This window comes from Chironomus tepperi, unplaced genomic scaffold, assembly GCF_022539635.2.
Source record: "Chironomus tepperi strain 1889 unplaced genomic scaffold, CSIRO-AGI_Ctep_v1 contig_85, whole genome shotgun sequence".
In the NCBI taxonomy this organism is placed as follows: domain Eukaryota; kingdom Metazoa; phylum Arthropoda; class Insecta; order Diptera; family Chironomidae; genus Chironomus; species Chironomus tepperi.
In genome coordinates this window covers 792,452-806,417 of record NW_027226207.1, presented here as the reverse complement: position 1 = coordinate 806,417, position 13,966 = coordinate 792,452, and the positions used below count along the sequence as shown (strand labels likewise).

At 31.0% G+C, this 13,966-nt stretch overlaps 1 protein-coding gene across 5 annotated transcripts in view; it reads left to right on the top strand.

Annotated features, from left to right (window-relative positions):
• Positions 1-13,966, top strand: part of LOC139086167 (uncharacterized) — a 34,582-nt gene that overhangs the window by 13,256 nt on the left and 7,360 nt on the right. For 4 of the 5 annotated variants that reach the window (XM_070634524.1, XM_070634526.1, XM_070634525.1 and 1 more), the window contains exon 5: positions 11,912-12,103. In XM_070634524.1, the coding sequence (XP_070490625.1) occupies positions 11,912-12,103 (192 nt within the window). The remainder of the gene's footprint in view (positions 1-11,911; positions 12,104-13,966) is intronic. The other variant, XM_070634523.1, reaches the window with a different exon arrangement.

Here is a 13,966-nt window from a genome sequence, read left to right as displayed (position 1 = left end):
AAAAATTACTTTGCGGGTGGTCGATATCATATGTCATTCCTAAATTTATGTTCCTTTATTATCAGGATATTGCTTATCATCTAACACATTGCTGTCATTTTAATTCTGTAACATCCGAACAAGAAGAACAATTTTTTGTAGTTCAAAAATGTTTTACATGCATTTGTTGTCCTTGACCTCCCCTAAAACTTTTCTAGTTTATTTATTTATTTGAAAATGTCTGGCTGGAGATTTGTTTGCAATAAAGCTTATACATGATTTATAAAATGTTTACATTTTGAAAAGAAATTAAATAATATAAATTTTGTTCTGACAAAAAAAGGATCAACACGAATAGATGCATATACATGCGCTATGTTTCGAATACAGACATGAAACAATGAACAGCATTTTTGATTATTTGGCAAGTTTTCAATATGAAAAATAAATAAATCTTCAACTTTTAAATTAGATTTTATTTCAACATAGTAAGGAATGAGAGAGGCTAGTGCTGAAAAGAAGAAGTAATCAGGAATAGGGTTCGGTCCATTCCTATGGGATTTATTTGGAGTTTTTCAATTTCATGCTATTCAGATGCAATTGGGAAATCGACTTGAATGTTCATGTTTTTGAAAATTTCCCTTACTGAGTTTCGAAACCCAGGATCGATGTTGCAATAATTATGTGCCAAAGTACTAAACCATTATGCCACCGAGCTATCTCGACTCACAGCGATGAATTCAATTTATTTTGCTTAAAATGAGTATTCTCAAATTATGCTCTTTGTTTGCTCGGGTATCAAGCCATTGTTACAGATCCAAAAACATCACCCCATATGTATTTGTAATATGAAGTCATAACACAAAATCCTTGGTGACAACGCTTCATTTTTCCAATGTAAAATTGGTAAAAAAATACTTTTACGTGAAAATGTACTCGTAAATATTCAATATCTTTGAAAAACATCGATGTTAAATCCTACGAAAAACATTCATCGATTCAGTCAAGCAAAATCGCATATAGCATATATGTGTTTTCCAGAAAACAAACAGAAAAAAATGTCAAAATAAGAAAAAATTCTCCGTAAACTTAATTCAAAGAATATTTTTTCATAAAAAAACAGAATTCAATATGAAGCTAGAATTTTATATTAACTTGACAGTATATCCAGTGAACGTTGAGTCTTTGTTAAAGTTAAAAATACCCACGATGCCATCGAACCATGACTCCGGTTAACATATCACTAAGCTCATTTTTGTGGACGAGCCTCATGAGAGTCCACAATCATACACATACATCCACATGTAGAATTAAAAAAAGAATTCAAGAGAGTGAGTAATTCCCTTGCTCGCGTATAGCTACTGCTATATTATTTCATTTTCGAGTATCATCATTGAATGTAAAAAGTTTTCATATTTAATGGAAATTTTTATGTTTCTCTTCGCTTTACTGATCATTCGCGTTCTATCCCATTCCCATTCTGACTTTAATTTTCATAACAATTTCTCTTTACATCGTAATCACAATACAGCACATAAAGGTTTAAAGTTCCAATTAATTTTTTACATGATTTGATTACTCGAAATATATACAAAAAATGAAAATCCAACCAACAAAAATTGTCAACAGTCGAAATCGGAAGTTGACCACGTCCGTCACGTAAAACTTTTATAACGTTGTGCTGATTCTTGTTTATTTATTTTTTATATAATTTGGTCTTGTAAAATGTGAAAATTTATTTTTAATTAGTAACTTAAAAGAGAGTTTTATGTATGTGAAGCATAGTGTCATGTTCGGAAGCTCGACAGCCATAATAGTAATCAAAGAACTGTAAAGTTTCGAAACAAAAATGACTGTTGTGGACATTTAAATAAATGGCTTTATAAATGTAGAGCAAATTACAATAAAGGACTGAAAAGTTTCCCAGCAGGCAGATATGGGCAAGGCATCTATATTACATCGATTCATAGCTCAACGTTCATTTCGTGATTATAGCCATTTATACGGGAATGGTAAATAATTTATTGTTTAAGTAAGATAGAGACAAATCACATAAAATGTAATGATAGATTTTTGGCACAAAGCTTCTTTTTACACCAGCTTAATGCTCATTTGGCGGATGGAAAAGAAATCTCTTTCAGTACAATTAGTTTACCTAATATTGATTATCTCATTTTTGCCACTCTATAGATGGATATAGTCTTCTTATTTCTTATTTTTTGGCACTGATTCAGCTTATAAAGCTGATTTACTTTCTGAAGTGAGAAAAGTTTTCAAAATAGCAAACATTTCAAAATTTAAAAAAACCGTTAAAAATCAATACCTTAGATGACTTTGGATAAAAGAATCATAATTATTTGTACGGAAAAATGTCAAGTCATGGACAAATTCCGCTTGACTAATAATCGAATATTCTAGTGGCGACTTACTTGCTAGTTTATACATTTAATAAGCATTAACAGAAAAATATTTGAGGAGATGAGTATTATGTCATGAGATTATTCATTTCTCATCTCTTTCTTTTCGTTTATTTTTCATTTGAGTTCCCATCTTCAACATTGATAGATATATACAATTTGCTGATGAAAATCTATGTAATTTATTTTAATGCTCTTTTAATGTGGCGATTGTTTTCTCTTTTTTTATTCATTTGCCTCATCATTTACTTCCGATACGCATAGTAGGCTACTCAAACTCAATTTTATATGTTGTTTATCTCAAAAAAAATGATCGGGAATCTATCCTTCTTTTACATCTTCTTCCACACGTTTGATTCTGACTTGATTATGGCAAATTTGAGAAGAAATTTCATTTTATTGCTGCATTCAATTTCCTTTGTACCTTCTGAATTATTTAATCAAATAAACATTTCAAGTGAACTTATTTTATGCTTAAATAGATTTATTTGTTAACAAAGGAAGGATTGCACTCGTCCTCAAACTGCTTTGTTGTACATAAGCACTCATTTATTCAATTACTTCATCAATAGACTACCAATGTAACTAGAAATTAATGCAAAAGAGGAACTCTAACCCTTTCCAAAAATAGAATATTGAGGAAAACTTTTCATAATTGATATAAGAAGTTAAAGTCAAAGCTTTTGTCAGTAACTTACAGAAACATCTTAATGATGATATTATAATTAAATTTGAAAGTTTATGACACAATTGAGTGATTTAAAGTTTATTTAGTAAAACATCAATCAAGTTCTATGGAAGGAAATCAACGCCATGAGAAATTGATTTCGAAAATGTAATCACCGCATAGCAGGGAAAGTGAAAAATTATACCTGCTGTGTTAGTTGCTGTCACCTTTATTCATTGTGCTTTAGGATTCCGCATGCCAGCAATTTAAGTTTACACTCGGAATGGCTTTATTTATGACAAAGGTTGACTCCGATTACCGAGCATCTCACCTGTGAAAAATCGTATCCAAAAAAAAAGGGTTTGAAATAAATTTTCTATGGCGGAAAATGCGTTTTGATCCTGACTATCTTGCCAATCTCAAGAAGTTTCTTCAAGATTCTTTACTTCCACTAACCAAACACAAAAATAGGAAAACAAAAAGAATATAAACCCAAAAAAAGAGCTTTAAATCTCCTCAATGTCATGGAAATTTTCATGAGATAAAATAAATATCATCCTCTATCCGATTTCACGATGAAGGAACAAAAAGAAAGCATATTAACTACAGGACTGTCATTTTAATTTTTTTGATTGTTGTCTACAAGCTTTCATGTTGTCACGAAATCAGCAGTGACAATAAGAAAATGAGAAATGAAAATGTTTTTTGATAAAAAATGAGCTTTGTTTCTCGTCGTCGTCATGGAAGCTTTAACTTATCAAAAATTTATAGTTTATCCTTGTTGAGGTTCAGTTGAAAGTTTTTTGTGTTTACGGGATCTGAATTTTGAGAAACTTGTGTCATTTGAATAAATATGAAAGACTCGAGGCTATTATATCGATAATATGAGAAATGATCAGAATGGAGATACAATTTTTTGGTCTATATCAATATCTTGTGGGAAATATGTCTGATAGATCTTTGTAATTAAGATAATTTACTAAAATCTTTAGTCCTGCAGACTAATTGTTATCATTGATCTCCCTTATAATTATTGTAAGTAGCTTGAAAGCTTAACCAAATGCCATCTTAAATGATTGTCTTCTTTGAACAGCATCAACTGCATTGTTGATAATCCACCTGTACTCGGGAATTTTCAACTACTTAGATATGGTGCCTTGATAATCTTAATGCCTTGATCGATGCTGCATATAAATGTGGTGTCTGGGGTGCCTAGACATATAAAGGCGAATCTGTTAATACAAGATTAAGGCCTTTATAGCCGAGTGATTAGGTAGCAGAATGAAACTCTTTTGCGAATACGTGGGTTCGACTCCCACCCACCAGACAATGTTCTCTCAATATTTATGTAGAGTGCTGTCGTTATGATAAGGATTCGCACATTGCGCACGAAATTACAATAAATATGTATCCTCAAACTATCCATTACACATTACTCACGTATATCTACCCTTAAAACCAAATGCTGAACGTGAACAGCAGGCTTTTGAGTGAATTGAGCCGTGTGTCATATAAATAAGACTGTTTAATTCTACGGCTTAATTGTTTATGACGTTAGTGCTACCCTTTTTTATGAATATCAGATTATAAGTGATTCTCATTAGCGACAATCTATTCAGGTCGATACACCCTCCTTTTTTGAGCTTTAAACACGTAAATATTTACACAATTTACTTCCAGTTCTCGGATTTTTACTGTATTTTTGTTTTATCAATAATTAATTTTTGAGCTATATTTAAATTGATTCAGTTCTGTTTTGTCATTAACGAAATGCTGTGTATATATTTTAGGTACTGTTTCTCAATTCAAAGCACATAAATAATTCGCATAAATTAAATTAGCAACATCTTTATTTTTTTCATCTTCATTACTACTTACTTCTCGTCTATTTTTACTGTTACATAATTACACACAAGACTTCTCATTCAATTGGATTTTTAGTTTCTGACTGGATGTTTTGTTGGTGGAAAATCTTTTTATATTGTGTGTATGACTATTTAATAGAAGCAATGAGCTTAAGAAAGAAGGTGAAGTGAATTTCGTCAAAATAAAAAGGCTAGAAGAAGTAAAAGAGAAGAAAAAAAAATTAGTAAATAGCATGTAATTTACATGGTGGGAAAATTTCATGGGAACTTACTCATTGTGGAATAGTTGGATGTGATGCGATGAAATAGCAAGAAGATAAATGAAGACGACTTAATACATTGTAAATGCTGAAGGAGGTCATTATTGTTGTTTTTAATTTATTTCATCATGCTTTAATGCCACTGACCATCAAAATAGAATATTTTCTTCCTCTTTGTCGTTCGTGGTTGCGGAAAAAGATTGTATTGACATTTTTTGTTTTGTGTCTGTTCTGTTAATGGAAAACATCAAATGTGCTTTAAATTCTCTTCTTTTTGATTCAGTCAAAAACTTTTTTGTGCCCATGTAAAAAGCATTTTGTAGATTATTTTTTAGGACTTGAATAAATCCCTTTTTCCTTTCATTCTTTTTACTTTTTTGTTGAAAGCAATCTTTTATCAAGAACTTTGTCATTTTAATTAAAATTGACTGAATGAAGGAAGGATTGCAAAGAAGAATTATTTTATAGACTTATTTCCTTAAAACTCATCCTATGTCTCACGTACTGTCTGCACTGATTTTGATAAAAATGATTAAGTGCTGAGTTGGATTTACGCTAAAATACTGCTCTATATCATGCTTCCTTGCACGAAAGTGAAGAATGTCTGTGGCATGTTCTATGATTTATTTCTTTACTTTATTAATAAATTTATTTCAGTGCAAAGTTATTGCTAAAATTAGGACTGAATTATATCGTTGCATACTCACGAAATTGCATATCATTTCGAAAGACATTCAGACATTTATTGACTAATTTTAAGACAAGTTCAGTTGAGAATATATCAACCGTCGTATCAAATTTGAATTATCTAACCAATTAAAATTAGTTGTACTCCCCTTTTAAGTTGTTAGTCCCCTTGTTGACTATCATTTCAGAGTATTATGCAACACTATTTCAGATGATATATTCCTATTCTTGTTTGTTTGGGACTGCTCAGTAAATATGCTTTATTCAGCTCAATTTCCTTCGCATCGATAACTTTATCTTTAGCTCATCCATAAAAGGCGTTTCATTGATGACACTTTGGATAATTTATTGATTAGGAGATTTAAGTTACAGAATAATATAAATAACCAATTGAGTTTTAAAGTTTAAGCTTAAAGGTCACCACATCATTTGATGAAAGAGTTTGTTTAAGGTATTTTTACCATTCGAAGAATTCAGGTATTATCCTCTTATTCTGTTTTTTCAGATACCCTTACAATACAAATGCTTGGCTTTTAAAGAAGAATAATTCAACAGAACTCCCAAATCGCATGAAATATTGATCATTTCAAGCCTTTAACACCTTTATTGATTGATTTTCTATGGTAACTCTTCTTCAGATCATTTTTCGATGACTTTTTTTTTCTGCTTGTTTGATACATCAGACACTTCTGCTTTTCTTCTTTCCCTACTTCACTTTGTTTCTTTTTCTCTTCATGCCATTTCCCTTTCTTCGATGTCTCTACCTCTCTCTCTGTGTGTATTCCATTGTTATGACTTTGACAGATAACGAGCGAGAAAATTTTCATAATTTTTCTCACATTGAATATCTTCATGTGTAGATGAATGAGTGATACTTAGAGAGATATATAGATAGAATTATAAACAGACATGTATACCTTTTACATAAACGCATGCATTGATACGATGATTGCTTCGAGTGATTCTTTATAATAACATTATACATATTATTAAATTATAAAATGCAGACAAAATTATATACACATATAATGAAGGCTAAAGCTTGCATGATGAGATTGAATTACATCACCTTCCGATTTTTTTTTAACATTCGCAGTCATGCACATGATATTATATACATTTGAATTATAAACGTCGCTTCTGATTTAAGCGGTTCTGTAACGATACTTGACATCATCATTATCCTATAACTTTGATCTTCATTTTCTACACGACTGAACACTTATCATATTAGACATCGTTTGTTTCTTACAAAAGGGAGCATACATAAGCTCTGATTCAAAAGGAAGGAAAATTATTATTTTTTTACTTTACATAAGAAACTGTACATGTACGATAATTAGGAAAATGTGTAGCTATAAAAAGCAAGTATGAACTTAATTGAAGCAAAGTACATTGAATATTTTTCCTTCCAGCCTTGATTTTGCTTTTCCTTTCGCGAGAAAAACAAGAAATTCTTTATTGCGTACTTGTTTTATGTAAAGTAGTTACTATAAAGTGGAACAGGAAGAATAAGAAAAAATCAGAACTTGAACTTGAAGTTTACAACTAGTTTTTTTCATCTCATTTGGGATGGAATCGATTAAAATTTTAGAGAAAGTTTTCGTGACTGCGTACATTTAGAAGGCATGACAAACTTTTGTGCCTCAAAAAAAAAAAAATTCACAATGAACTTAGCAGTAATTATGCAAATTTGTGGCTTTAACTTGTGGAATGTACATCAATTTTGAAAGTGCTTCTCATTGCTACTTTTTTGTAATTAACATTTAGTAATGTCGTAAAATTTCAATGTTGAGCATTTTTATAGCTTTTCTTTTTACGAAGATAGGAACTTGAACGTTGCAATTAACCGAAAAATGTAGCAATACTTTATAAAAGGTACCAACTTTAACGTCTATTAGATAAAATCGTACCACCGCATTGTCGAGTTGATGGTTAGAAGTGAAGGTATCCTCATGGCATTGTGACGTCCGAATTGTTAAAAAGCATACTCATATTTATGAGTTTTTGGCCTAAGTTCCGCAGTGTGTCATCCGAGTATTGCTCTGTCAAGGACACAATAATTAATATCAAATTTAATCATAATTTCTATCATGGTCTAACATGAAGGAGTGCCAAAGCACAGCAATGCTGTATAGATATCATGTACGAATTTAATTTTTGAAATACATTAAATTCAGATCTGTCATAAGGCTTCTGCTCATAAACTTTTCTAATTTATCGACTTTCGTACAATAATTTTGTTCCTTATTATTTGAACAAGACTCGTCAATATTTCCTAAAATATCCTTTTGAATTTCATCAAAACCTTAAAATGAGAAAGAAATAAGGTTAGTAACAGATTTAATATAATGAAGTCAATTCCCTTATGAGAATCAGTCCCAACAGACTGTGAGCTGGTTACAAAGGACGTAGTCATGCGGTATCATGACTTCTTAACGACCCTTCGAGAGCAAACATAAAGTTTGTAAGAAAAGGACTGAAAATTGAGAAAACTTTTACGTAAGCCTATGTCAATGTAAGATCCAATAAAATATAAATTAAAGGATTTAATCAGTTTCTCTTTCAATTAAACCGTCATTTTAAATTTGAAATGACTTATTTTTCACAAAAAGTCTGTCGACCTGATAAAAATTTATGACGGGAAATTAAATTAACGAAAAATATGATGAAAATGAGAAATGAAGCCGCTGTCACTTCTTATAAATGTAAAAGTTTTTTTTGGCATTTTATCGTGTCAAGTTAAAACTTTTTAAATCTTCTCGTCGTCTTCTTCTTACAACTTTAATTAACTCTTCTATCGTGTCATCTTACAAGCTTGGCAGGAATTTATAGGAAAAACTTTAATAATTCGATAATCTCTTCGAGTAGCTCTTTAAATTCCACTTAATCTGAATTTAATTTTCATCTTTTTCTCGCTCATGTCCGTCCTTACACGCGACATTAAAAATTTCCATTCGCTAAACGATTTTCTTCTTCCATCATTTGAGCATCATGCCTTAAATCGCCTCACAACATAAAAAAAAATTTATTCCGGTATATTACTCGTAATGACACAATTTATACTATACACACTTACTGTCTGGTGTTGCTCACGTTAAACAACAATATTACTGTTTCTGTGCCGCATCAACCCTCCTTAAAAATGATCATCCTTTAATATCCCCTTTCATTAATTTAAAGTAATATTTTTGGTATGCTTTAAAGCAAGAAGAGAAGCAACAAAATTAAACATTTAGGAAGAGAGAATATTATTTAGGAGGGTCAGGCATAATAGCATCAATAACACTGCAATGCTTATTTGTGAGGACCTTACGCAATTTTATTTTCTTTTATTTTACATTCTCCTTCTTCTTTCATCTTTTACAGTCATTTTTTACCACTTACTTTCCTTTTGTGTATTTATACTTTATGATCATATTGTGCTATATGACGTATAGAAATTTAACGTGCCACATCCAACTGAGTTTAAGAATGCTCGAATAAGAAGAAGAAGAGAAAAAATATGAAAGAATGAACTAAAACAGCACTAAAGGGGAGGGTTGGTTTCGATTTCGGCATTTTGACTTCTCTTTCACTCGTCTATACTACTCATCTGTTTATGTTGTTGCCATACAAGCAGCACAAACTATTGAAATTTTATCTCAAATTCTATCTCTTTTTATGACGTTCTATTCTCTCTATTTATGTATTATGTTCTTTTTTTTCGTCATTGCATTAACCCAGATTCTTTCATGACCTTCTTTATATTCACTTCAGATGATGTTGATGATTTGTTATTCTCACGACGATGGAGGGAAAGTAAAATCTCCTTTCTTCGGTTACAATGTTGGGTTACAAAATAGTTTTTTTTTCTATTTTCTTCTCAGCAATGAACAATGACATTCAGAAGAGCACTAAGGTGTACATTATTATTAGCATCTAAATTAAGAAAGCATTCGGAAGGTATAGCATCAGTACCTTAATCTATTTTAGTGTTTTTTTTTTTGAACCGTATGTTACGGTACATTAGCGTATTTCTTCAATGGATGAAAAGAAGATGGATGGAAGGTTGAGGGCTTTTCGTAGTAAATTTACAGAATTCTTATTAAGTTTGTGTATATGCCTGTAATGTCTTAATACATACTGAGAAGATCCACAATATCTTATTTTATGAAGGATTTTCTTCAAAATTGAAAATTGAACTACCATCTTGAAAAAGTATAAAGAGTTGTTAATGAACAACGTATGGTTGGTTGTGTATTAAAGAGACTGAAATACTGTATTATTTACTTTTATATTGTTAGTGCCTAAAAGTATATTTTTTCTACACACTAAAATGTTGATTCATGAGTTTTAGCTCCAAAATTAGTTATGCAGCAGATTTATACGGTTTGATTGTACGTGATACATCCGTTTAAACACATTAAAAATATAATTAACTTGCTTAAATTAAATAATTAACCTTTTTCCTGGTTCTTACTGTCAAAATGTGTCAAAACAAAAAGGGGAAGAAACTACGTCATGGATATAAAATTCAAATATTTTCCGTTAAATGTTTTCATATTCAACACATTCGTTTTAAGACTTTTTCCTTCTGTATTTCGTTGACAGCATTTGTAAACTACTCTTAAGGTTCCCAGAAAAAGTTTCGAGAATGTTTAACCATTACTCGAAATTGGATGTGGATATGTAGCACAAATATCATTTCAATACCATAAAATTTTTCCTTATTCATCCTAATTTCCTGTCAATTCATTGCAAAACTTTTTTTAAACTGCACAAAAAATGCTGTATAATCATCATCCATTCCATCTTTGAAAACTTTTTCCTCTAGTGATGTTCACGTACATCCTTTTTGCAGGTGTACGTCAAACAACAGAAAAAAGTTCTGACAAAACAGATCCATGCTGTAAATTATGGGAAAATAATGCATTATCTGTGATTGTTTGAAGCTCCAACCCCATTTTTTTTTGCTGATTCCATTAAGCTTCTTAAAATATCATTATCAACCCACAGTTGGTCAAATTTTAATCGTATACATTAATTATTATGGTTCACTCTTTTTTAACGAAATGATAGATGAGGATGTAATGGGGATAAGAAGAAGAATATAGAGACATTCATCCATTTTTTCCTCTTTTCGGTCTATCTTTTAACAAAAGCTTCAATTTCGCTAATGATATTCTCCCTCTATTGTGTGACTTTAACTGGTGTTTCATATTGCTTGTGCCTTTATTATTAGAGGTTCTCAGTGATTATGGTCGGTGCTTAAGAATTCGAATCTTGAATTTTGGGTTTATGTGCAGGAAATGCACAGATTCACTAATTCACATCATAAACTCACGAATCCTTTATTCAAATATAAAATGTTCAGATATTCACATCCAAAAATTCGAAAAACCACAAAAACTTGCGATAAAGCTTCTGTTCCTCATTTTATGTCAACATAAAAGAATTTATTTATTTAGATCTCTTGAGAAAATGTTTTATTTCCATACTTTGCTCTAGTTTTTTGGAGGAAATACTTTAGATCTAACCAATGTTTTCGTCAGCTCTCATGCAATTTGCAAACTATTGATTTTCTATGCTCTCCTTTGAAACTTTATCTTAAAGCTTCACGATGGAAATTTCCCTAACCTTCGCAATCATGCAATATCAATTTACCTAGTTTTCCTCGGTTTGTTACAATCTTGAACATGTTGGAATTTGTGAGATATACAACACAATCCTAATTTATGAATAAGAACTTCTACATGGAATTACCATGATGTTTATTCTTCGGAATTCAAAAACAAACTAAATATTTATATATAAAAGGGGCTTAAAACCATGATCGAAGAAAACAACGAATTCTAATTCTCAATACAATTCAAATGTTAAACGACAGTTGCCGGAAAACAAGAATCTCTGCTTTAAATTTGTGTGAAAAAACCTTGAAATATTAAATACATATCTTTCATATAATGACACTAATGACATTAATAATAAAAATTGTATAATTTTCCTCTTCTCTTCTTTTCTATGTTGTTTCGCACACGTTACCATGATATAAAGCAGAATGTGATTCACAATGTTCAGAGGAAGCATCACCAATGGAGGTTGCACCACCACCACATGTCTTAACAATCGCATCACTCGTTCCTGTCCAAAAATCGTCGCCTGAACGTCGTAATCAGAAGGAAATTGTAGCCGGTGAGGAACGTCCCAAATTTCTTACAACAACGACAAAGACTGAAGATTCACAAGGTATGTTGGCGCTGTTCCGCCATTTCTTATCGATTTGATTTCATTTTACTTATTTTTATGTTGTGCGTGCTTTTACAAAACAAACAAAAAGTAAATATTTTGCTTCAAATTGGAATGAAAAGCTCATGAATGCCCACCACGAATGTTCAAATAATTTACAAATAAAAAGTTTTTTTTTCCTTTTCTTTCCAATGATATTTATCTACGAACGTGACAGTATTCATGAGCGATTCCTCTAAATATATAGAAAGAGGAAGAAAAAAGCAAACAAATCAGACAGATTTGCTCTCACTGCGTTCTATTCAGTTCCATTCAATTCTATTTTTCTGTTTCTGTTCTGTCTTTTTCCCTCGTTATGTTTGGTTCTGTTTACTTTTTGTCCCGACTTATGCTTTTATTTTATTTTTATTTGTTTCGTATCATCCTTTCCTCCATATTTTGACCCGTGTTGACTCTTTTTTGTCCTTATTACTACTTCTACCTTCATGACATTCATCCTTTTTTCATGTTATCACTTGTTCGTGAATGGTGTGGATGACTGGAGGGTGAGAAAAAGCAATTTAAAGTCTGAAAAAAGTATAGATTATCTTCTAGTTTTAAAGCACATGATCCTAGAATCCTCATGAATTTAAAAAAGTATTTCAATGACATTTCAAGACGGAATTCAGCTCATAAATTTATGAAATAATTTTATCATCAACTTATCTACAATGCTACATGATTTGAATTCAAAATACACGCAAAGTCAATATTTTTATCATCCTTCCACCAATTTCCCATTCCTCATAAATGTCTCAACTTGCAAAGCTCTTATGAACATGAACGGAATTTTATTCGTAAGAATCCGCCAACATTCCATACCCGATGGAAGAAAATGCAAGCGGAAACCCTTAAATCATGAAAATTTGCTTGAATAAAATGTGAGAGTGAGAAAGTATTGTTAATCTTGAAAGGTCATGGGAATCAAATTTATTTTCCTCTCATTACGTGCCCACTTGTCACACGTCTATATGCATCCTTTACACAAACATGAGTTTTATTTTCATGCTAAATTTACATCTTTTTATTTATTTAATAAATTGGATTTTAAAGATGAGAAAGGGAGCACATAAAATGAGATAACAAACTTTTTATGATTATATTGGGTTTTGCATTCATCAGCAACACACAACCAGCAGAAAAGAACTTTTTCATATCTTTTTTTAGATTTTTTTCTCAATTTTTATGGGGGTTGATGTCTCTAATTTGTCTGTTTGACAGCTTCTTGATTCGTATTAATTGGAATTTTCCATATCTACATAGTTATTTGCTTATGATTAAGCTATTTGGTGGTTTGAACTTCTTCATTGATTCATTCTGAAAGAATTTGATCTAGAATTTTGGGATCTAAGAGTTTGTCATTTTTAACGGTCATTATAAATTTGAATTTCATTTCGTTAAGTTTATCAAAACTCAGAGCCAACTTCAAGTTAATCATTTTATTTCAAACTTAAAAACAGTTCAAGCAATCTTCAGACATGATTATTGACTTCTCCATTGTAATCAGGGGAGGAATTGATGGCCGCAGACTCACGCTTGACTAGAATATTATGATGTATTATTTTAAAATATGACAACTGAACAAATAATCTACTTCATACATAATTCATGAGATTCGAAACGAAATAAAAATGCATAAAGTTATGCTTCCTTTTGTATGATTGTGTGTGTATGTGTATGACTGTGTGTTTATATGAGAATCATTGTACATTCATATCAGATGCTGTTCCTCTTTATCTCATGTCGTGTCTCTTCATAACCGATTTTCAATGCAAATTCAATTAAAAAGTCATTCACATAAATTGAGTGTATGTTTGGAACTAA